Source organism: Aquila chrysaetos, chromosome 6, assembly GCF_900496995.4.
Source record: "Aquila chrysaetos chrysaetos chromosome 6, bAquChr1.4, whole genome shotgun sequence".
Lineage (NCBI taxonomy): Eukaryota > Metazoa > Chordata > Aves > Accipitriformes > Accipitridae > Aquila > Aquila chrysaetos.
In genome coordinates this window covers 29,570,319-29,596,467 of record NC_044009.1, presented here as the reverse complement: position 1 = coordinate 29,596,467, position 26,149 = coordinate 29,570,319, and the positions used below count along the sequence as shown (strand labels likewise).

The following is a 26,149-nucleotide window of genomic DNA, read 5'->3' as shown; positions in this document are numbered from 1 at the left end:
ATGCTCTCACCGTCATCTGTGAACCGACAGCACCTCCTACAGGGCCCCGGCGCGCTCAGCCTCGCAGCCGCGCTGAGGGCCCGGGGCGGCGGCGGCGGCCCGGGGCGGGCTGCCCTGCCGGGCAGGGGGCGGGGCGGGGCCGCGGCCCGCCGAGCCGCCCCGGGCGACGGCTCTGCTCCGCAGGGGACGCCGTGAGGGCTCTCACCGGCGTCCCGCAGCTTGGGCGGGGAAAGCCGCCGAAACGTCGCCCCAGCGACCCTTCCCCGTCTTGTTTTAACCGGGTTTTGAACCCACCGGCTTTTCCCGGCGCAAGGCTGTCAGGCCCGAGGTGGTGAAGGAGGCCCTCCCCTTCCAGGGCCGCCGTGTCGGACGCCGAGGACGGCGCCTCGTACCGGTAAGGTGGCACAAACTGTCCTAAGGGGAGTACCGAGAGCAGGGAGCCTCCTCCTCCGACGCTGCACCGACCTTCCCCAGGGCTGTCAGGGCGGCACCGAAAGCAGGAAAGGTCTCACAAGGATGGGCGTTTTGTTTCAAAGCTCTTCAACAGGTAGTCTTTGAGACAGATGCATCCAAAATGTCATTATTCTTCTGCTTTAATTTTCACTCACAATGGCCATCCGTCACAATGAATCCATACCATGTGCCAGCCTCTTCCTATGCGAAAGGGCAAGATGTACATAGCGTACAGCGAACTACGTGCAAACGAGTAAAATGCAGAGCCCACAAAAATGCCTAGAACCGTAGATGTCGAGCTGTCCTTCCTTCTTCGGGTAGAACTCAGTTCATTGCAGCTGGCAGGTTCCTGTGCCACGCGCACAACGATCAGACCGACCTGTAAGCAAGAGACCTTTCTTTGGAGTAGAGGCACCTTCCAGTACTTACTGGTTATTCCTCGTATCCTCGTGACATGAAAACGTTCTACCAGAATATGCCTTTTGCCCTGTCACATTACTCTGGCCTCTCTTACACAGAGGGATAATAAATTCTTCACAAGAGGTTTTGTCTAGATTGTTCCTACGGGCGTTTTGGCAGTCTCCTCCCGTTCTTTCTAAATCAGAGCTTCCACATACACATTAACACAGGGCCTGACTCTACTGAATTGTGCACGCCCTTTAACTCCCAGCTACTTCAGCAAGAAGCCTGCAGCAACCTAATGCAAGCGCATTTAAAGGAAGAAGGTGACATCCCTTAATGGCTCACCCTTTCAAACTCATTCACATGCACTTAAAAGATAAGCCAGGTCACTTCCACTATATATTATACTCTGTGTGATACTGAAAAACTTCTGAGTGACCGTTTTAAGAAGCAGAAGTGGACCGGTAATAAAAGATAGTCCCATTTGTCCTCTTGAGTGAGGAGGGGAAGAAAGTTGCTTGCCAGAATACTGAGTACGGTGACGCCTTTTCACCTGTCTGCTAACCAGTGTGCTTCCATCTGCCACCCTGAAGTGGCAGAGAAGCATTTCCTTTGCAATAAAAACCTGGTGAAGTGTTGCCTTGTGCACTGCTACTTATTCAGAACTCTGGAGAAGAAGGCAATTCTGACTGTTTTTAAAGAATAAGATATTTTATTATGGAAGTTCATAACAATGTGTGCAGAAAATGACTGACAATCATTAAAAAACCAAAATGTTTGTTTCATGAAAACAAAAGGATGACTATTTACACTAACTTTCTACCACAAACAATGAAATACCTGAAACAGTTGAGGCAGTAAATATTCTTTTCATGTCTTGAGAGATTATTGAACAATAACTTGACATTGTACTGACACATACCAACAGGGGTTCAAGATGTTTAGATAGCCCTGACCAAGCTGTACACTGCAGGAGGTCAAAAAATGTTGGCTAGACACTTAAGTGAACTATGTCTCTCTGTTGTTTTAACTCATAAAATTGATCTCTTACAGGGAACTTTAGGAAAAATGCTTCAGTATGAAAAAAAAACCCTCTACAATACAATGTTTTGATATCTGAAGCTGTGATTTTATCCAGAACTATCTCAAACGTTTGTTAGCATTTAGCATATCCCAGGACTCTTCCCAAATTACTGTTTCCCCTCACAGTTGCATCTAAAGAGAAATCATCATTGACAAAACCAAGAATATCACACGCTGCTCTGAAGTATTTTAAAACCCTAAAATCAGGTCTATGAATTACTGCATGTCTACAAGAGGTATTTGCCAACAAGTATATTTATACAGTAAGAAAAATACCATAACATTTATACCTAATTTACAAATATTCCAACATTATAGAAATGATGCTGTTGGCTTTATGTAAGAAATGCTAGTTACAGAGGTTGGAAAATGAACAGCAATACATAATTGAGCCCTTGTTAAAGGTATTCATCAAAAGCCAGAGACTTTTTTGTTTGCACCTGTCCCCTATACTATCTGGGTTTTTTCTTCTCTCTGCTTCTGCTCCTACTGCGTCTGCTCCTTTCTCTGTGTTCCACTTTACGGCACTTGTCCCCATAGCTCTCTCTGCATTTTTTCTTCTCTCTGTGCACATCCGTGCTGGGGCTTCTGGTTTCATTTTTCCTGTGCCGCTCTTCACCAGGGCTTTGACTTGGGCTTTTTCTTACTTGCCTTTGCCTGGAACTGCTGTGACTTGTGCAAGGGCTTCTCCTGCTCCCCTCATCCATGCTTTGGCTTCTACTATCCCTGTCCTTTCTTTCAGTCTCTCTCTTGTTGGTGCTATGGTATCTGCTTTTGGACTTTCTTTCCCCCTCACAGGAGCTCCATTTGTTGTTCTCCGTAGAACTATCTCGCTTTAAAAGTCTGTACTTCTCCCTATCTTTGTCCTTGTTACCGTGACTACTGGAGAGATCTTCATAAAGTTTTTCCTTCCTAGTCTTTGCCTTTCCTTCTGAATCGCTGCTGCTGCTAGCCTCTGAAAACTTGTCTTTTTTTCTTTTCTTAGAATACATCTTCTTTTGTGCTGCTTTATCTCTGCTGTCAGTCTCACTATCACTGCTGCTTACTGAAGTCTCACTGGAGGATGAGGAAGAGGATCTCATCTTATGTTTCTTGTGTTTACTTTTGCTTTTCTTCTTTTGCTGCTTTTTCTTCTTTCTGTCTTTCTTTTTCTTTTTCTTCTCCAGACGATCCAACTTCCTTTTGTTTTCAAAATAGAAGAGTAGCGCAATCAGCCGTGTTAAGATATTCTAAACTACAAAGTCATTGTCTTTTAAAGTTCATTATTTGTGATGACCTACACAGTAAATACACTATTTTCCATAAAAACATGTTGAATTCCTCTCCTCTTTCAGCAAAGTATTATTTTTAAGCTTCTAACCTGACGTTAACCATAGTAAGAATCCTCATGTAATCCACAGCTGCTCCCTCAAAACAGGAGGAATATGATTTTTTAATTCTTTAATTTTAAAAAACACTTAAAAAATTTAAAAAAGTAAGATGTGTCAATTTTGGCCTTGTAATTAGGAATAAATACATTCAGTAGTGCTTTTTTTTTCCTTGTCAGCCTGCTCTGGAGACTTTGCAAAATCATTGCTGCTTTTGTTTGTGCATTTTTATAAGAGATTTTGAAAATGAAAAAACGCAATTAGCATTCACTTTCTATTAATGATGGAAACTGAGACTCTAAAGCCTACATCTCCGAGTTCTCCAGGCAAATAATACAGATATTTTCAATAACCTCTTCTGTCACAACTAGAAATTTACATTTTCTAGCTGTTAAGTACAATATTCCATCATGCACACGCATTCACTGCTATTTGACTGCTTTCACCTAGTTTTTATTTGCTTTCTGTATTTATTCTTCTCAAAAAATCAGTGACTGAATAGTGAAACTACTTTCAGTGTATTAAAAAAAAAAATCCCTTCAGACTAGTAAAATCTAAATTACCCAAATATTTACTGAACTTCAACTTTCAAAATATAAAGTACTGAAATTTCATTGTGTTGGGACAGCTGAAGTTCAAATAAAATACCGTTTTAAATTACTCAAACTACATACACTTTCCTTACTTAAAAGGAACATAAAATATGCCAACTATTTTCAGAGAATTATTTATTATATATGCAAATACCACATGTACCTACCTACTCATGTGCCTGCTTAGCCATTCACCTTTCTCCCCTCCTCCCACTCCCCATATACAGAACGTCCTTTAACCAAAAAGGCCGTTTTAACTGTATGGGCCGTTTAGGCCGTATGGGACCTACCAGGCAGTAGTTAGTATTTTTCATTTTAAACATTTTCAGGTTATTTCAAGATAACGTTGCAAATTAACAGAGACAAAAAATGTAAGTCATCTGACACATGCAATCAGTAGGACAGAAGCAAAGAACCAAAACCTCATTAACTTTTTATTGGGACTACAAAACCACGGGGAGCTCCCTCTGCTGGAGCAGCAAACTGTAAACCCTGATCCGAGCGCAGCGAGGAGCTAGGCTAACCTTGGCCCTGGGGTGCAATGTCAGGTTCAGTTTAGCCGCACAGGAGAAGGTAACAAACTTTGCCAAATTGTAAACCAGTAAACAAGAACACAGAATTTTTAATCCGGGAAGAACATACTGTAAACAATGGAGTGCAAAATAATATTTTAAAATAGCAACTGACAGCATCTTCAGTGAGCCAATCAATTATTATTATTATCGTATCCCAGTTAAATTGGTAATGAGCCCCAGTGCAAAGGCATGACAGCTAGATTAGAACAGCCAGATTAAAACAAAACAACCGGATTAAAAAAAACATGCTGCATAATGCCATTTGTGGTCAAGCGTATGTTAAACTAAGCTGATTTTCTTCTGTACTGATGGTACTAAATTCTGCAATGGCATAGAAGAGTTACAGGGACAACCATGGAGTCCGAACTACTGGTGATACAGATCTCCTCCACTAGGTACCACACTTACCTTAGAAGTTTCTGTTTTTGTTTGGTTGACAGTGATTTTAAAAATTCAACTTCTGGATCATCATCTCCTTCACTTGCAACAAATTCCTAGGAAAATGTGGTAAGACATTAAGTTCTTATATATAAAAACAATCTCTTCATTCAGATTTCTGTATTAGAAGTGATGCCTCTATGTACCTTATTTTTGCACAGGTACAAATATATTTGTATTACTAAGTCAGCTTAAGACTCTTTGGAAAGAGCAGCAAACTCGCTACAAAGTGAACCCCCTCCCCGCTTCTGTCTCAAAGCTGAGTAGGTGTTATAATGTGGGGGTTATACAACAGGAGTTATTAGTAACATATGAAAAAATCACTGCTAGGGAAAGAAACATTTCTGAAATAGTTAATAAAAATGAGCCAATTTTGGAGCCCACATGATTCCCCAGGATAAGTCACTCCATTGTTATCATGCTTGGATGAATAGGTAAGATGCTAGTCCTGCTCGAACCCAGAGTAATTTAAGCAAATTACTTTTCTGTCTCGGTTTAGTCATTAGGAAAATGGGTATTAACACATCTACCTCACTGTTGTGTTATTAGTCTTTAAATGTTCATAAAGTGTTCTAGCAATGCAAAATACTGTAATCATATAATCTACATACAGTAACGCAATCAGCAAAGCATAGCTACTTTGAAGACCCTGAATTCTTCAAATTATGTGCATCTGGTACACTACAATTCTCCACCGTGATGTTTTTAATTTTAGCCACACTCAGGAGGGGAAAAAAGAAATAAAGATTAAAAAGCTCTTCCAAAAAAACCCCACCACACCTAACATAAACCAAACATACTGATATCACTGTGATTCATTTAACAGTGCCCGTACGCTACATTTTTCTGGGATACATAGCTTTTTTAAATGGAAAGGTATATTCATCTGTGGAGACAGAATGAATTGTTGATTTTCTCAAGATTTCAACAGCTGAGGGCTATTGTCCCCTCTCTACTAGGGGTTCAACTATCCTGCCATATGAACAAAAGTTATTTCATGGTGCTCCAAGAGTGTATATGAATTTTTCACTTTACATTTTTATTAAAGCACCTCAATTAGAAATATAGCCTGTGCAGTCTAAGTAAAGACAATTAAACATATTCACTCCCAGAAATAATAAACGTAACAATAGTCAATCAAGTAAAAAAATCTTCAGATACAGCATTCCTGGCAGTAATTATTTGTGCCTACTTCCTCAAACTTCATCCAAAGGCTAGCATTACATCAGAAGTGGCAAACCCCCTAACCATCCCCTTTACGAAAAATCCAATTTCTAGTCACGCAGAGGAGAGATTTAATTTATTATATGTGGGTTTAAAATAAGGAATTTATGATTCACCATTCTGACTAAAACAAAGCTGGAAAACAGTAAGTTTTTGGACATTTTTCTACTGGTATAGCTATTCAGCTTTCCTATGGATATGCATATTTGAAAACATTAAGTAGCAATTCACAAGCAATCACATTTAGATTTATAGACATTTTCAGCTTACTGGTAAAAAGATCATTACCTGTGATGGATCATTTGCGGTCAAGTTTCTCCCCAGTACATTTTGTTTCAGTGCAAACCCACTGTTTCTCATCTCCGCTATTAGCTCCGAGGGGTGCATTGATGGCCCTGTTCACAAAAATCACAGTTTGAATGTATCATTTATATCTCTCTACCTTTTTTGGACTCCACAGTAGGAATTCAGTTGAAGCTTTGTTAAGTAAAATCACAGCTAAATCAACTCAATAATCTTCTGCTGAGCAAATAATCAGATATGATTTTCTAAAACAGCAGTCTGGAGATTCAGAATAGAAAATAATTGCATTTTTCTTTTAAGTACAAGGGGATTCTCTTATGTAACTTTGTCATGTTGAAAACAATATATTTAGGTAAGTCTTGTAATATATTTTTATTATAGTAAAAAAGCATGGGAAATCTAAAGAAAGCACATTAAATAAGACTTTTAGGTGCCTCTGCTCCCCCAAAACAATGGGAAAACACACTTCTAATATGTCACTAATAAGGCATTTTTCATAATGACACAAATTTTTCAACTTAAATGTAGAAAGTAACCATTATTAGGAACTCAGTATACATATGGAAAATAAATAAATACATGAAAAAATTATCTATGTCCTTACTTATTCCAGGGACCCCCCAAATATGCTGGGTCTCTAGGCTGTTACCTCCTCAGAGATTTCTGGTTTATCAGCTTAAAAAATACACTACATATTGCATTAGAGTAGGTGTTTGGGGTTAGGTACATGTTATCTTTCTTTGCAAACATCTAACAAAGAACAAAATATGGGATGTATTTTGAATCATTCAGAGTGGACTGCATAATTTATAAACACTGTAACTCACTCTTTTGCTTTAATTGAATACCTGTGATCATCAGAACCTCATATACTTGTCTGATTAGGTACTTTTTCTTCACCCTAAACATACAGTCTTTTGTTAGGTCATTTTCAGTAAATTTCCTTATCAGTTCATTCACTAACCTTACTGTCCATGAATTACCACTGCTGTGTAAGGTAAATCTAAATTATAAGGAAGGTAAAACAAGAGCATGGAGCACATGATTACTATTACTTCAGTAAACTAACTGTAAATGATAAGATTACTAGTCTTGTGAAACATACTGATCCTGCTTTGTGGTTTTAAGAGTTTCCTAGTTGTAGAGATGTAAAAAACTCAGAGATTTTTAACAGAAAAGTATGGAAAGGGAGATTTTTACTATGGAAAATATATGGAAAGTAAAATAGCCCTTTCTCAAAAAAATATCAACAACAACTTAGTTTTCCTGGATAACACACTGCTTACAGAAACAAACAGGCCTATATGTAAAGCAGGAAGGAAGAAGATAAAACTTTGAAAATGCTTTAAGGAGCCCTTGCATTACTGAATTTCTTTTCACAAGTTCCTTATTTTGCCAGGCAAAAGGATTTTCTAATGAGATACCTTTTATTCTTTCCCTGAGTTTACATTTTTATTAAGCAGGGGGTTATTCCCTGCCCCTCCCATGTATTTTACCAAAAGTGCTTTTTCTTTTTATGTGTTATGGTGTAATTGTAAGGTCACTGATAGTTAATGAATGTATACGGGCTCCAGTGTCTACATTTTTGCTTATTTCAAATTTAAAACCTTGCTTTGCTTGCTGAAATGTACTCTGGCTGGAACAGAAACTGACATTAGACAGAAACCTAACAACAGAATTTGGTACCAGTTGATGTCTTGATCTGAAAAGGCCACATAAACCAGCCATGCAGTTCAGCCAAATACCCTGTATGAGGAAGCTGAATGGAGACAAAGTGTAGAGTCATGAAAGAAGATTTCACCATAGCAAAGAAACCAAAACATTTGACCAGACTGAAGCCTGGAATACCCCTGTTATTCAAAGGCAGTAAGAGTCACTGCCTAACAAAGTAACCTAACTAACTTACCAGGTGTTCCCCCTTCAGTGTCGCAGCATTGTACACATTTTGGTGTGTATTGGATACCTAATTATTCTCATTAGCATGATTAAACAAATAGAGGAATATAACTTGTCCAAATCTATACAGGAGATCTGCGAAAGAACTAAGACAGAAGCCCTAACTTTGTGGTTCCATGGGAGGACTATGGGCAGAATCGAGACCAGAAAGGCATGAAGGCATATTGGTCTTCAAAAGCACAGTTCACAAGTATTTTCTAGAAACAAATCTTTCAGGCATTCTTTGTACATAACACTGGAAAGAGGTAAGCAAAATAATTTCCTCTTTTACATAAAAAGCTTATAATGAACGCACAGTACTACTGATTTTTGTGCATTTGTGCCCAATGGATGTCAGTTGTGCTCTAACACAGAGAGCCACACGAGTGAACAAGAGACCTGTCAGAGTGGCTGCTCAAGCTGGGATCCAACACACAACCACATGCAAACTTTTGAGTTAGCTTCCACGTGCTTTTTAGAGATGAAATCAGCACTAAGTTTAAAAAACAAAAACACAGGTATGCTTAGAAGGAAAGCAAGCCAGGCTAAAAATAAATTTATGAGACTTCTGTTTCCTTGTTTATTAATGACATCAGAGAGACAGTCATAGCTCCATCTACAACATTTTAGTCGCAACACGGTATTACCATGACAAGGACAGTTAACAAATCACTGTTATTCCTGTTTTGTGGATGTATACAAGCTACATCAAATGCACCTACAGAACCTTGAGACTAAAGTGGTTTATGAAATAAATGATTCCTGTTTTGGTCTCCCTTTAATTGTGAGGGAAACAGTAATTTAGGCTCAGCCTAGCTTGTGAGGAGATGCAAGAATCTCCATGAAGCTTTATTACATACATTATTTTTACTGCAACTAAAGGTTTTAGAAAACACTAGGAAATGACATTCAGAAAATAAGCCAACCCCATAAATGGAAGTAGAGTCAAAACACAGCCCTATTTCACAACCCTTCTGTGTGCAGACCTCAGCCAGGTACAACATAAGCATGCTGTCCACTATGGTTGATTACAGAGGACTCTCTTGCACCCTGTGATCTTTGCAGTTTAAAAAACGTTAACATTTTTGAGAGAATGACACAGGTGAACCTCCTCACACTTTTTTTCTCAACAGCTGATGCCACTGAACTTCTCAGAAGTTCTGCTGCCCAACAACAGCAAGACCACATCACTACCTTTGTTCAGGTAGCAATGCTAGACCACAGTAGGGAGAAAAAAATATCTGATCTGGGAAGTCTAAAGAGACTGGGTTTTATCTGGTTACAAGCCCAGGCTGAGAAGTTCAATTAAGACATTATATTTGACAATGGCCGCACAGCTTAATAGCAAACCTCTATTACTATCTACTTTCTGCAACACAACAATGAGAATCAAGAAAATTTTTATTCTCCTAATTAAACTCCTTTACTTGGAATCAAAGGAATCAAGTGCTTGGTGACTTTCTTTTCCCACCCATGCCTCAACAGACCGCTTTTGATTTATGCTTTAATGACTTTGATAAGCAGATCTGATTTTCTTTGAAATTTCAGTGACAGTTTGGGGTCTCCCAGGATTCCTGGGCACAGTTATTTTATGTGACAGCATTGAGGCTTGTAACACACTTCTTTTTGGGCTGCTTCTTCACAGAGTCTTAAAAGATGTAGGTGCCTAAATGTGTGAGCAAACAATCACATTCCCATTTCCACACTATAAAATTAAGTAGGGGATTTCTCCTGGCTAATACAAAAGAGGGAGACAAAAACTCTAAAAGAAATCCCAAACACTGAACCTCACTTAACAGAGATTTGAAAAACTCAACTTCTCAGAAGTGTCCTTGGCTTCCTTTAGGAGCTAAAGCTTAAATTTTGGAGCCACCAGTATACTGGCTGGTAGAGCGCCTCTTCCTTTGTTTGGTATGAATTGATTGTGGAGTCCTGCTTGGTGGAGACACAACTCTGCCCAGGGTGATCAAACTTGGTTTGCCTGATAAGCCAAAGACATAAGTCTTTTCACCCTGTCTTTGGCTTATGACTACACTTATGTCATCACCCTCCAAGATCTTCAGACAAAACAGTACTAATATACCTGACAGCCATGTATCTTCATCTGGTTAAGTTCCAATTAAGTCATAAACTGTAAAACAGATTGTAAGATTGAGCTGAGAGGCTCTCAGTCGGCTAAAATCTTGGGAACTGATGTTAGCTAAGTATTCTTGAACAGCACCCATCAACTTGCGAAAAAATCACTCCTACATCAGGCATAGAAAAATATTTTGTGTACTATGAAAAGTGATGTCCTCATATATGCATTCCTGATGGACTTGTGAGACAGTCTGCGAAGCAGCTACCTGTGTGACCTCATGCAGGTGAAAACATCTAGAGATGACACTTATGCCATGAGTTGAGAGAATGTTAGATACAAGAATCCTGTAAAAATAGCTGATTGCTACAACTTCTGACAACTAGTCTCTCAACATTCTTCCATCAGCAAACTAAAAATAAGTTCAAAGTTACAATGTTTCATCATCTGTTTCTTATTCTTTCTGAAACAAGTCAAATACAGTACCTTGCTATTTTTGAATATGATTGTCAAGCTTATTTTCTGGAATTTACATTTTGATAGGGAAAAAAAGAAAAGAAAAAAAACCTTTAAAACTTTTCCAGATGACACTTGTTTAAAACATTTATCTCCTTTAAAATTAATTCAGAGTCTCAGAAAAGCTTTTTACTATATAGTGAAATTAATTGCATGCTGATATCATACTTATTTTTATGCATTAAGACAACTGACAACTTGGTAAGTTTTCCACAGCTACTTAAAATTATATTAAGAGCTTGCACAAAAGAGGCTCCATAGTTAAAGACCCACCAAAGGGTTTTTAAAATATTTTTTCATGGCCTTTATAATTCTCAAGAAATAGTGTTGTCAAGCAAATAGGCTACAGTTTCTTCCTGCTTCTTACTTCCCACAGAAGTTCTTGCTGCGTTCATTCTCTGTTATCTTCTGTTTAAGATACTATTTAAGGAAAAAATCCAGATAGCTCAGTTGACTCAGAGTTGTGACACAAAATCTGGAAACTCAAACCATTCAATGAAGCGTGAAGAGAAAGATTTTACTTTTCACAAAGTACAACCTGAGTGCAACCTTAGCTTGACAGCTGTTGGTGCATCTTTATAATATTTGTATAATTAAATAAACAGAAGAGCTGTAAACAGAATTTTTCTGAAGCCTATATGAGCATCAATTAGACTGGACTGCAGAAGGATATCACACTAGGATTTCTACCACATATTGTAAACCTGCTTTTTTGTAACAAAGAGCACTCCAATTTCTTATCACGCTTAACAGATAAATTTTACAGAATCACTTTTGCTTCTATTAAACAACCAGGGAAGGAAATATAATTCTGGATTTCAGTTACTTAAATGCCTAGCTTACAGCAAGCTCTCCCACCCCGCATTACTACCCCCCACTCCCATCCCAGAAACAAGGGAAACCTATAGCTGCAATTAATTTTCAATTCTGTCTGTACTTCTCTTGAAGCTACAAATGCAGAGTGTATTGTAACACTCTGTTGTTGCCAGAATGTTTCCTCCAAGGGGCACGGGCCCAGGACTCTTAGGAGAACAATGCTCAGCGTAACACACCATCTAGCAGGCCTCCATTAAAATGTCTCAAGCACATTTTTCAAATTATCCAATATTAGAGAACAGTATGCTAAAACCTCTTTTCATAACGACTGTGATTAAATACCACTTTTTCTGCAACAGTTTCAGTGGCAGTAAGGACAGACCATAATGTTATGATTGCCAGCCTCACCAAAAATAGCAGTTTTACTTCTATCTACTCATGATGCATAGTCTTGATGGTATCTGCTCAATTTATTGATAAAAGCTTTCACTGCTGTCACCAGTGCAGATGAGCAAACTGAATTATTCTTTTGCAATCAATTAAGTTTTAAATGGATTTTTATTGTGGAATACACATGGAAAGCAAAGAGGTAAGAAGCAGTAATAGTGTAACCACTATTCCCACCTGTGGCAGGGCAAATTACAGTAACCAGTTGTACTTAGGTAGTGGCTGCAGTTATGTATTGTTATGAAATGGACTACTCAATATAAAAGTTACTGAAAAAGGCAGTAGATTCTTCATGGTGTCATTTTAATTACAACTTTTTTACCTTTATTTTAACTCATGCTTATTTTGTGTACCATCAAAACAGAATATTTAGAATAGGGCTTTTTGAGAGCTTCCCCTTCCTGAGAATGTGTTCTGGTGTGGGACATCTTTTAGTTTACAGATGTGATCATTTTAATCTAAAAATATCACCATCATCATACTATCAGACTTCTGACTTGGTAATAGAGAGATAATTTACATGAACATAAATGTAAACAAAGCACACTGGCATATCTGCTATCAATTTGTCAGTATACTCCATCTACCATGTTTAAAAATTAATTTATGAATCAAGGACAAGATACTTCCAAGGCTTAGCCTTTATTACTACATAATTTTTGTTAACAAAGTAGGCCTAAAGCATGTTGCCTTCATTCCTTCTTACATGCATCTTCGATAACATGAGGCCATAACTCTTCCAAATTGAAATTTGATTTTCTATGTAACAGCGATACTAAAGCCACGCTCTGCTGTTGAAAAATAAATAAGTAAATACTCCAGGGAGCATACAAACAGCTCTTTCTCATTAACTAGGTTTTAGGAAACCACTCTGCTTGTGGGTTTTAGTTTAGCACACAATCACATGAAGAATGAATATACTCTGAATTCAGAATGCTGCCTTCTGTGGGTGGCAGCAAAGGCTTAACATATGATACAAGGCTTTTTAGGTTTTACTTTATAAGAGGAACTGACTATAAAATTAGCTTAGACAGTTTTGTCAATACATCCATATACTTTTTTTGTGCTCTCCACAAAGTTTCACATGTAGGTTTTTTTTTTTAAATGGCTTAAAAGGAAATTGAACAAAAATGGAAAAAAATTACAGACTGAGCCTAACCACACTGTATCGTCTGTGAACTTTTATTGTGGTTGTGACACAGGTAAGAGCAGTCACTTATTTATCTAATGGACAAAAAGTTATTATCAAAATTATGTGATCATGATCCTGGTCATGAAGAACGTAGCAAATTTATGCTGCCTCTAATAATTCAGAATTGATCAGTTTTTACTAATAATTTTTTCATTTATTTCAGAGATGACTGCATTCAGACCCTATCTACACTTCAAAGCAACTGCTGCTGTTGGCATTGAGAGAAATCAATGAAGAAAATAACTCCGGAGGGCTTTTAATTAGCTCTTCTTCAGAGGGCCTGCAGTTTAACTGAATTTAACACTTCAGCACAGAATTTCAGTATAATTTGCCGTGCTTTTGTCACAGGGTATTTCAGAGAATCCTGAGTTTCCTTTTTACTTTTTTTTTTGAGTAGTAAAAACCATTTAACAGTATCAAACTGCTATAGGAATCCGTATTTATTGCCTATATGCCAAGCACAAGACTTTTAATAGAAATCTGTATTTTATGCATTCACACCAAATACAGAGGCTTCTGAGACATAAATGGAGGATTATTCTAAAATGTGACAGTTCTTAAACTATGTGAAGATTTAGTTAAGGTTCCTACTGTTCACAATCAAAGGCCTCAGCTGCAGATCGTAAAGGAAGGTTTCATACACCGTATGTTTCTACAGGTGACCATTCATACAAATATTCACAGTTAACATATTCAAATACTTTTTCTTTGTTAGTATAGATTCAAGAGAACACTTAAATCAATTCCTGCATTCCTGATACAATGCAGATTTTTATCTGTTGGGAAACAAAAAAGTACCGTATTTGTCACTGAAAAAATGCAGTGAGATACTGACATAACATAGACACAGATTTCCTTTCTTCCTGTGTCCATGTGACTGATAATTTCAACAATTACCGTGGAAACGAATTTCACCCAAAAGCTAAAGATCAGTTGAACACACTAAGTGATAGACTAATGGAAACCACAACCACAACTAGTTTTATGGGCACCCAGGCAATGAAAAGAGAGGGCACAAACTCTAGGAGCTGATAATGAGTCTTTAGAAGGCTGCATTTGCACAGACATACCTTGAGTTTCTTTATCTTTGTAGACGATAAGACACTAGATACGTACACATGTTGCTCCATTACATTTTTACCATTATTTGCCTGAATTTTCCACAACATGCTAATCACTTTACAGTACTCTTTCTTCTCAGTAATTTCACTGGATGGATCACATATGGAGCCAGTCAGCTGTAAAACATTCATAGTAGTCCATAGCAGAGAAGGATGCCCAGCACTCTCCAGGCTTTGGTTTCATAGGCCAAGAGCATAAGAACCATTTTTACTCTTAGCACCCAACTTCTTCTAACTACTCCATTCATAAAATTACCTCCCCATTTGAGGCACTAGCCTTATTTCTTAAGGTAGCAATACCTTTCTTCATAAGATAGTAATAGATTCCTAGCAGGTTATTTGTTCTAAAAACATACAATAAAAGTTGTAAGCATTTAAGGTTTCATAGTTTTTTAGCAATCCCCTCCCTCACTGAATAAGATAGATTGCTTGGCAGAAGTGGGGGGGAAGGGGGGGGGGCAGGGGAAGGTATTTAGTTTGTCCTAACTTTACCTGACCAAGAAAGTTGCAGGCAATTTTGAAGTGAAATAACAGTATTACTTCAAAACATTTTGCATAGAAAACCTACCAGTCGCTGCTAGTAAAGTCAAAGGCTTTTTAGGCTTCAGCAATAAAGCACTGAAAAGCACAAAAATCAACAGATGCTGCTGGTTAATGATAAAAAAGGATCATAAAAACAGGCAAACTTTTAGACACTAGTGACCTGGGGTTTTTTTTACTGGTATATATTACATATTTTATACATGCATACATACACAGTGACATACAAAGTCAGAACCACAACTGATGTTTTCATCTTGTCTGAACTTTGAAAGTTAGGATTTTATCAGTAAAACCCCCTGTAAATCAGTTTAGCCCAAAGAAGCATTTTGATTGCCTAATTTAGCTTTGTAAAGAAGTAAATCTTATAAGTTGGTCTCTGTAAGCCTCACAGCTGGAACATTCTAACACTACTTTGCAGTTTCCAGTGATCAAAGTAAGTTACTCTATATCTAAAACTAAGAATTTCATAATGGAAATAATGCAACACCAGGGGGTGCAGTTATCATGAAATAATTACACTCCTGGGAGATTACAGACAAGGCTGTACCCCAGGGGTGTGATTATCCCATGATAACCACATCCACTGAAATTGCCTTATTGCAAAAATAATCTCTATGCACTGGTGAGATATTATTCAATAGGCGCTTTTTTAATGGTAAGATTATTATTTTTTTTTGGTATGAATTACCAGCTAGATTAGTAAAATGGTCCCAGAAGCAAAATAACTAAGCCATCATGCCTAAATTAAGGTACCAATTGTCATTAGTTTTGTTTGCTGGAGCGCTGTAGTGTATGTCACATCTTGAAAGACAGCAGTCTTTCAGTTCTGTGCCACAAACATGCTTTTGCCCTGCAGCAGTTCCGCTAGAGTAAACTGAAGTCCATGACTGGTCTTTGCATACAAGATATTCAACACTGAATCCAAAACAGCAATTCCCAATCAGTTTATGTGCAAAGAGGAGGATTACAATGCAGTCTTCACATAAGATTCAAAGACAAGTGTCCTTCTGCTGAAATAAGAGAATTGCAGTTTATAGTTTTTATGGGAAAGAAAAGGCCTATATTGGTGGTTATTTTATGATGTGAAAGAAAATGTACATAGGCAATCAATAACTCTTCTTTTTCCTCACAGAGAAACAGAGCGGGAACTTTAGATAATGCAACTAAATCAGACATAGGAGTTTCATTTTCATTCATTTGAACTCAAACATTTCTTCTGAGGCTGAAAAAACAGTCTGAGTCCAAATAAGACATTTTGTTTTACTCTCTTTCTGAAGCAGAAAGAAATTAGAACAAAACACAAACTGAACTTGTATCAAGTGCTCTTGAATTCGGTTTCTGCATTACTTAAATTTTTTTTCATTCAAATAAGGAGTCTACATTCTACGGAAACTTACCGGTTTGGGCATTTAAAAAAAAAACAAAACCACAAAACATTACCCCCTTGGCTTTTATTAAATTGAAGTCACCATTCAGCTAAGACCTTTGAAGGCCCATTTTTTTTGGAGGAAGAAAGGGAAGGATGGGGAAAGGCTGCTTTTGCTGCTTTTAACTCAATAATTTGATTATCCTAATAAAACAATTTTTTTACCCTCATTTTCTGTCAAAAGGTTTTGCTTTTGACCAAGGAGAAAGATGAAAATGTCCCTCCATTTAGGTAAGTGCCAATCCTTTATACGTGCATAAAGATTTGTTAGCAATACTGTGGTTATCACTGTTTGTACTGGTTTTGGCTGGGATAGAGTTAATTTTCTTCATAGTAGCTGGTATGGGGCTATGTTTTGGGTTTGTGACCAAAACAGTGTTGATAATGCTGGGAAGTTTTTGTTACTGATGAGCAGTGCTTACACAGAGCCAAGGCCTTTTCTGCTTCTCAGCCCACTCCACCAGCGAGGAGGCTGGGGGTGCACAAGAAGTTGGGAGGGGACCCAGATGGGACAGCTGACCCCAACTGACCAAAGGGATATTCCAGACCGTATGACATAATGCTCACCAATAAAAGCCAAGGGAAGAAGAAGGGAAGCGGGGATGTTCAGAGTTATGGCGTTTGCCTTCCCAAGTCACCGTTACGTGTGATAGAGCCCTGCTTTCCTGGAGATGGCTGAACACCTGCCTGCCGCTGGGAAGTGGTGAATGAATTCCTGATTTTGCTTTGCTTGTGCATGGAGCTTTTGCTTTACCTACTAAACCATCTTTATCTCAACCCATGAGTTTTCTCACTCTTACCCTTCTGATTCTCTCCCCCATCCCACCAGGGTGGAGTGAGCGAGCACTGTGTGGGGCTGAGCTGCCTACCTGGACTAAACCACCCTGTTTCCTTTCCAGGTTAATTAACTCTGTTCGGTAATGTTCCTGAGAGCAGCTACCCTTCCACACTAGAGATTTCTAAAGACTTCAAAGTTATTACATGATGGAATTCAGTCATGAGTCTAATTAGTATGTAATAAACTTCTCCCGTGGTTCCTGAACTTGTATGTATGAGATGTTTCAGTCCTTCTTTACAACAGAGCATCTGAAGTTTCTACCATTATTGTTCTGTGGTTAGAAACACATTTGGGTAAATGCATGAAGACAGCAGTGAACAAAACAAAGTCATCTATTTTCCTGTGTGTTGAGTGTGCTTCTCTAAAGCAAAAGAACAACAACGATCATAAGAACAAGGCCTGTTAAAAGTCTCCTACAGGGAACCCAGACCATTTCTTAAAAGCTACTTCTGCAGAAATTAGTAATGCCAATGTCCTTAGAATATCAGATTCAGAACCATGCAGCCAAGGGTTCCCAAGCACTGATTGCTTAGAGATTCATTACCAGCCAGGACGCTTTGCAATATACGGATTAGCATCTTCCAACACTGTGCCGATGCATGGTGTGGTCTAACAAGGGAGAGTATTTTCAAAGTTTGAAGAATCCTAACTAAATTTAGGTAGCGTAACTACCATGCACTGCCTAGAAAAAAACCCGATTGAGTTCAGTTTGCAAGAAAAGGATGCAAGATCATCTTTTATTAGGATGAAAAGACTATAAATCAGAGGAAATAAAGTGCTATCAAGTAAATCACTTCAAAGTAATAGAGCTCTTTTCAAAGACTTTACAAAAAAACTCCAAAGATTCGCTCTCTAAAAAAAAAGTTTCAATGACTTACAGCCTAAATTTGGTCCTTCTAATGCAATTAATTTCATAAACTAATTGGAGTCCTGCTATATTGACTACTGTACTAAAATTTTATTCTGGTTTCACCTTTATTCCTTATTATATCTGTATTTCTCAGATGTACCCTTTCATTTATGAGACAATATTTATATTTCAATTTCCTGACACGCAAACTAGGAACAAGCTTTCAAAAGCTGACTTCCTACATATGGAATTACCTCTTGACCTTTAAAAGTATTATTTGCTCTAATAATTTAGCTCAACATTTTCCAACTCTTTCTTGAGAGCTGGTTGCAAACATTTTTTACACATTTAGGTATTAAAAAGCCCAGTCAAGTAAATTAAATACATATTCCAGACTTGCTGTGTACTATAAGCAATCACTCCCTATCCTTGAAATCCCTATTAATTGTTCTCTTCAGAGGCGCATATTTTCTTCTACATTCTAGAAACAAACAGACAGCTTCTGAAAATTGTTCTGTGGAGTTCAGACCTTAGAAGCCAAGTGGTTCTGTACTTTTTTTTTTGCTGCTGACAATCACAATAAATTAAAACTCTGGACTATTTACATGTTTTTTTACCAGTTTTCTAAGCATGAGGAGACACTTATTTGTGACACATGCCAGGGGGGTGTAAGGGTGGGTGAGAAGCAATTCAAGTGCTTTTGGTTTTGTTTTTTTTAAACCTAATCATCAGTTCATGAAACACAGAAAGGTTTCATAAAAAGATGGTATCATAAAAAGTCTCTGTCCCTTACGAAGCAGTATTTTCTGCAGTTCTAGGCAATCTAAATAAGAACAGTGTGGCAACAGACATTTTTGCAGTACTATAAAATAATCAGAAAATAATTAGGAATTCAGTCTAGAGACATAAAACCAGCTTAGGAGTGCATGCAATTACTGATAAAGAGAAGCCGGAAGAAGCAGCAACTGAGGAGATGTGTTGTACAGAGGAACTGAAGAAGGTTCTTAGAGGTGGATACCGATTCAGCACTAGGGCTAGGAACAAAGCATTAAGTAGAAGTAATGATAGGAAACAAGCAGCAAAAAATAGAAATGGTCAAGACAAGATTATATTGTTGGGGGAGTGTTGATCAGAACATGATAGAATTTGTCTTTTTAATGTGGCAGTGTCTTGTTAGGAAATGTAAAAACACTGTTTTACCCTCAGTGTAGGTTAATTTTACAGAGCTAACTGCAGATCTACAGCACTGTAACAACTGGGTAGAACTCTCAGCAATGCAAAGATAATGACTTACTCCCAGCCCAGACAACACAGGACTGGTGTCAGGGTTTAGTTAAAAAAAAAAAAAAACAACCCAAAAACAAAACAAACAAAAAAAAACGGAAGAAAAAAAGTTTTTTTTTTTAATGTGTGACATAAGGTTTAACACACCACATGGATGAATTATGAGTCTTAAGAGAATCAGTGAATTCAATAACTTGTGTTCCCACTTAACTGTAGTGCTTCATTTACATATGTGGAATTTCCAGAAGTCAAAGGAGCGTAATTTAGCTTGTTATTAGATCAGATAAAGTTTTAGAAAAGTTGATGAAAAGATTGTATTCCTGAGGTTAGAAAAAGCAGACAACCTTTATCTTATGATCTGATTAATTGTATTAACACTTCCTATAAGCCTTGTATCTGCTATTAAATCAAGAACTTAAAATTGTTTGAAACTTTACCTACAGTGTTTTTACACAGTTTCCCTGAAAGAAAGAGAAAGTAGTAGTACCATTACAGCTGACTATTCAAATCCAAGAACAGTGTCTTACAAATTATATATACAAACCCTGATCTGTCGCCCACCCCTGCTCCCTGAAATCCTTCCTCAGCCTATTAAAAAGTCTATGCTCAGCATAGCGCACTGTCTTCCAAGTTCCAGAGTCAAAAATGAGAGGGCATTGGTGGAGTCTGAGAATATCTAAGTAGTTTTACAGCACTTTCCTTCATGCAAAATTAATCATATGTGCTAAATTCCACCCTTTAGGCTTAGAAAGACAGTTTGGAAACATCCACAGCAGTCAAATGTTGCCTATACCTAGATAGTTCAGTTAGGTTTGAAACAAGCAGTTAGTCTTATATTGACACTGCAAAGTGTCTGTATTACACTGTTATGAATAATGAGTCCATTTTCAAGTTTGTGCAACCACGTACAAATATTTTCCACTTTCCCAGCCAAACACTCCTAAAATTTACCCACATCATTTGAACTGGGCAGTGAGGGGGAAGTAATTTCTGCAGCACAAAAGCATATCTGGCATGCAAGAGCTGCACAGTATAATTCTATCAGCCACCAAATTCTCCAAGCACAGTTTCTTCTAAGGTAAGAATGAAGGAAGAAAATAATTTAATGTTATAACCTACCAAATAGAAAGGCTGAGAATGTCAACTACAGGATGGCTAATTCAATGGTATAATCATCAGACAGTGCCTAAAAGCAGAGGTGTGTAAGAGGCACTACTTCCTTTAACTTAAGACTTCCAGGCCTCATCTCAAAGAAATGACATATCTAGGTGATCTAATTCTGAAAAGCGAGATTGTTGGTAGGCTAAATATGTAATAAAACTAAGAGCTGCTACATCAAATAGATAACCTTAGGAAAGACAGAAGAAAACCAGATGTTATCAAGTGTGCAATTGTAATGGTATCCCTGCAAAATTGAATACACAACATGGCACATGATCTTAAAGCGCAGTACAGCAAGGCTGAAGACATGTTACCAGGTGTTTCTTTAACGTGCCACAATTTTAAGAATCTTAGAAGTGTTACAAGCTTGGGTCAACTTATAGAAAACAAAGTAATGTAGGCAAAAAAATTATTCAATTTGAATGTTTGTATCCACTTCTTTAAACCTCATCTAACACCAAATGCTGACTTCAAGTAACATGAAAGCTAATAGAGGGGAAAAAATGTAGTTCAGAAAGCAACAAGAAGCCAGCTGAAAGGAAACCAGGCATTTGGAAATCTAGGTTTCAATTGCTTGTCCACTTACAGAAACACAATTATGTATATTAAAAAAACCAAACCTCTCCTTTTTTCCAAGTGATTAACAAAGATATACTGATATATTCCAGCTTTTCCAAGCAGTTTGCCTGAATCTGAACTGGACAGTCTTTGACAATCCATTACATTAATTTTTTTTTTCTGGTGACACAAATGTCATTCTGATGTAAACAACCTCATTGCAGCTTCACAATTTTTGCCACAGATAGAATCAAAGCAACAGTCATTGCGTAATCTTTTTAAAATGTGTTACTAATTAGAAAATTAGGTCCCTATCATTTGAAATAATTAACTTGAAATTGTGGATCCTACATTTGCAATTGTGCTGGTTTTGGCTGGGGTAGAGTTAATTTTCTTCATAGAAGCTAGTATGGGGCTATGTTTTGGGTTTGTGACCAAAACAGTGCTGATAATGCTGGGAAGTTTTAGCTACTGCTGAGCAGTGCTTACACAGAGCCAAGGCCTTTTCTGCTTCTCACCCCACCCCACCAGCGAGGAGGCTGGGGGTGCACAAGAAGCTGGGAGGGTATGCAGCCAGGACAGCTGACCCCAGCTGACCAAAGGGATATGCCAGACCATATGACATCATGCTCAGGATAGAAAGCTGGGGGAAGAAGAAGGGGTGGGGTGAGGGTGGGCATTTGGAGTTATGGTGTTTGTCTTCCCAAGTAACTGTTAGACGTGATGGAGCCCTGCTTTCCTGGAGATGGCTGAACACCTGCCTGCCGCTGGGAAGTGGTGAATGAATTCCTTGCTTTGCTTTGCTTGCATGCACAGCTTTTGCTTTGCCTGTTAAACTGTCTTTATCTCAACCCACGAGTTTTCTCACTTTTACCCTTCTGATTCTCTCCCCCATCCCACTGTGAGGGGAGTGAGCGAGTGGCTGTGTGGTGCTTAGTTGCTGGCTGGGGTTAAACCACGACAGGAATAAAGAAGCATTTTCCCCATTTCATCAACAATTTGAAATATGATAAACGTAAACCTTCTAAAATTAAACATGATGAGTTCCCCCAAAATTTCTAACCAGCACCTTTAAAAGACATTCACTGCCTACCTGAACCATCACTGGAGACTGAACTTGCGTTAATTCCAGAAAGGCCAAATAAGGGACATTCTCGATCAGTGTTTACATGACCCCACTTGTGGCATTTGATACATCTCACATTCCGCACCTCAAAGGGGAAAAAAAAAATGACATAATTTAGTTAACAATACAGCTTAACATTTACAGAAATATCTATGTTACTAGGCATAAGAGAAGCTTTTAAACTCACTGAGAAACAGATGATAAAATTAAGAGAGTCCATGTGAATGGTCTGCAGTTAGATAGTATTTGAAATATACCCAAGACATCCACAGAGTGAAATTTATGTAACTTGCCTGGATACCAAATGGCTGATCTCTGATATTCATATCATCCTTAGCATACCTGTTACACAAACACAAAAGAAAACAAATACTCAATTCACTATTTTTTTAAAGCCATCACATACAAAACTATCTTTTATTGTTAAGTGCATATCCGTTTCAGAGATATACTTCTGGTAAATGTTAGTTTTAACATGTTTTCAAATATGGATGTAAAATTCAAACAAAACCTAAGTTGATCAAGGAAATAGTTCCAGGTTTACAGTTTCTACTAATTAACTGCCAGGACATGACAGGATTACACAAGTGACCTGCTCAAATATAAGAGTATTAAAAAAAAAAAAAACAAAAAAAAAACAAAAAAAAACCACGCCAAAAAAAAAACACAAAAACAAAAACGAAAAAAGAAAAGGATACTAACGGTATGAAAGTTAAATAATAATAAAAAAAAAATTTTATTCAGATAGAATCCAGACATCTTACTTTTCTCGAGGGGCGACTTTTTGCCATTCAAATTTGTATTCAGTCTCTCCTTCTTGCTATAAAACAGAAAACATGGTAAGTTTGAAAATTTTTTTTTAATACATTTTAAGTAAATAGGAAGAAAACATAAAGAAATAATGCAATGAAATACCTCTTTAGCTTCCTCTTCGAATTTTCAGAAATCATGGAAAGAAAAGACATGACACATTAATTACGCATGTAAAATGCAGCTAGTGTCTAAGCTGGAGACAAAACATTTTATGGTTTATACTACAAAAAGTAACTTTATTTAAATAGAGTGCACTTATAAATAATTGGCCTCTACTATATGGTTACAAATCCTGTAAAACCAGAATCATCTTTTAAAACTATATTGATTTGATATATAAGTACAAAAAACTTTAAACTCTTTTTGCAAAAGTAGCAACAATACTTAATTTTAAAATCTTCAAAAAAAGGATTTTTAAGCAAAATTCAGTACTTTAAAATTGCATTTCCTCTATTAAGGGATTACTTTAAGAGCTTTTAAAGGTAAATAACTGCAAAACTTGCTCTACAAGAATGAGCCCATCCAAGCATTTCCAAGGGTTTTCATGCAAATGGGAAAGATGCATTTGAAGGGGAACGTGTTTTCTTCTAAAGGGAATACATTTTCTTAGTTCTGCACTTATATTCAGATTTTGCTAAAATTAAGTGACTGATATGAGTACCTACCAGGTACTTAGTAACTTCTGTTTATGAATCTACTAAATACAGTCACAGACAGACCCACCAGAGTCAGGTCAGCCAGCAATTTTGACCACAGAATCTCAGTATTTATTATTTATTTAACTTCCACTAATTAACTTCTTGCTTTCGTATCTCCTACGCTTGACGTGCGTCAAGCTGAATTATGGGCAGAACTTTTAAGCAAAGGTGACCCTGCTATTTCTAAAAAGGAGAGTAGGCCAAAATACAGGTTTGTGTTGTCTGAGTCATTGCCTTGGTAAGGTCTAGTCCTCCCCATCCAATGGCTTTATAATTGGCTAAAGAAACACCTTTGGTCAACAACAGAATTTCTGCTGTTGCCAGGAAAGATATTATACCTGTTTTTAACCCTTCACATTGAACTGTTGCTTAAAAAAAAACCCCAACCATTCTCAGTCTGAAAGAAATTAAAGTATTGTGAGATCAAAATTATTACATACTATGTATGCCTGCATATTCCTACAGGAAGAACTAAAAATCATACCTTCTAGCATTACCTCACTATAAGCACACTATTTTAAAATAAAAGACATTGTGCTTTTTTCTTCAGAAGGTTTTTAGCTTTGCAGTACTGTCTGCTCACAATCAGGAAACCGCAGTACCTTTCTTTGCTCCAGGTGGGGCCTCATACATGAAATTAAGACCATTCTTCACACGCTCATCACCCATAAGCAATCTAAATAAAAAGGACAGAGTTTGGGGTGACAAAACAACCACATTGGTATTACTTAATAATAAAAAAAAAAAAAAATGTGCGGCAGGAAATTGTTGTAACAACTGGCAATTTTTCATTTGTTAATTTGAGTAACAAAAGTTGAACATCAAAAAACCTGAGAGTAGTCAATACTTTTGCGTGCTCTTTTGTGTACCAAAAATCACACATTTCAGTCACAACTGAAACATAACTTTGTGTCTACAGAATTATGAAAGCCAGATTTCTGCGTGACCCAAACATATTGTTATACAAGGTTACCTGCTGTTCTGTGCAATGCAGCGTATTTTGAAATGAATTAGAAGACACACACAAGCCACTTTAAAGAAGTTCTTGTGACCTCTGCTTAATCAAACACTAATTTATGAGTCAACATTCTCTCCTACTACTATGATCAATGGGAGACAGTATTTCAAATAATTCACAATGATATGTCATTCACTGCCATGAAAACAAGAGACGGTAGGAAGAAGTGTGTGATCTTATGCCAATTCTCACCTATTATCATAGGATTCCTGTTCTTTCAGGTACTGTTGCATTAATTCTTCTTGTTTCTTCTTATCATATGATATTTTCTGTTCCGCCATCCATACCTAGTTAAAACAAGTAAGTTTCTGCTTTAAACAAGTACAAAAACTACCGCAAAATGTATTCACGTATAAATACTTAACTGGCTTACTCTAATGAAAATACTTAACAAGAGAAAATTCCCATCCTAATCACATAAAATATATTATTTTCATCCAGCATTTCAACAAACGAACTTCACACAAGTAGTAATTTTGATAAGCTACAACTCCAACAGCATTTAAGAACTGAAAAGATAGGAGAAGGTTTAGTAATTCAAAGGGAAAAGTAGGCTCAGAGAACACCCTGGGTGTCCCACTGCCTTCCCCCTAGTGACGCCTCCTCACCTAAGTCTCACCAGACCCCAAACCCCAGGTTCTCTTGGGAGCTCCTGGAACGGTACAGTTCTGGGGAAGAGACCTGGAACCAGGTCAAGGCAGCTGAGAAATATTGGGAAAACAGGAGCACATCGTGACAGGTGGGAGTTTTCTTGGACAGTGTATTTATCCAGAGAACCAGGTGTTGAAAAGCTGGAGCCAGGAAAAGGCGATAGTTATACGCACCTGTGAGCAAGTAAACCTGAAGCTTTAAGTACTTCTCAATTTTTTTTCCTGCCTCTTCTCTCCCCCAACCCGGTCCCACCACAGGAAGGCCGACATGCCCTACCCGTGCCGTTGCGGTGCCGGGACCCCGTCATCCCCACTCCCCGGGACGCCGCCCGGCCCCGTCCCAGCCGCTCGGCCTCCGCCGGTGCGCAACGGACGCGGCCGGCCGAGGGGCCGCGGCGCCTCACCTCAGACCAGCCGCCCGGCAAGGGCCACAACGGCTCCCGCCGCCGGCCCGGCCCCCCTCACCTTTTTGATGTTGGACTTGGAGGCGGGGTGAAAATCCTTCTTGCACATGAAGTTGGCGAACGACTTCCCCATGGCGGCGGCGGAGATGGAGCCGGCGGCCCCCCACACTCACGCGGGCCCTCGGCCGGCCGCCTCCGCCGGGCCTTCCGGGTCGGTGGGCGGGCCTTCCTGCGGGGC

General features: G+C 38.2%; 1 protein-coding gene across 3 annotated transcripts; it reads right to left on the bottom strand.

Moving 5' to 3' along the window:
* Window positions 1-1,545: 1,545 nt before the first annotated feature.
* Window positions 1,546-26,129, bottom strand: CIR1 (corepressor interacting with RBPJ, CIR1). Of its 3 annotated transcripts, XM_030018545.2 has the most exons (11): window positions 25,973-26,080; window positions 25,466-25,648; window positions 25,050-25,144; window positions 24,442-24,515; window positions 23,244-23,257; window positions 23,093-23,148; window positions 22,622-22,670; window positions 22,296-22,413; window positions 6,424-6,530; window positions 4,882-4,967; window positions 1,546-3,117 (listed from the first exon to the last, which is right to left on the bottom strand). In XM_030018545.2, exons 3-11 carry the CDS (start codon window positions 25,136-25,138, stop codon window positions 2,391-2,393), a joined length of 1,320 nt encoding a protein of 439 aa, XP_029874405.1. In that variant the 5' UTR covers window positions 25,139-25,144; window positions 25,466-25,648; window positions 25,973-26,080; the 3' UTR covers window positions 1,546-2,390. The 3 variants fall into 3 exon arrangements, with proteins under 3 accessions (XP_029874405.1, XP_029874404.1, XP_029874407.1); XM_030018544.2 differs by lacking the exon at window positions 25,466-25,648 and having other exon boundaries at window positions 25,973-26,129; XM_030018547.2 differs by lacking the exons at window positions 23,244-23,257; window positions 25,466-25,648 and having other exon boundaries at window positions 25,973-26,101.
* Between the last annotated feature and the right edge of the window lie 20 nt (window positions 26,130-26,149).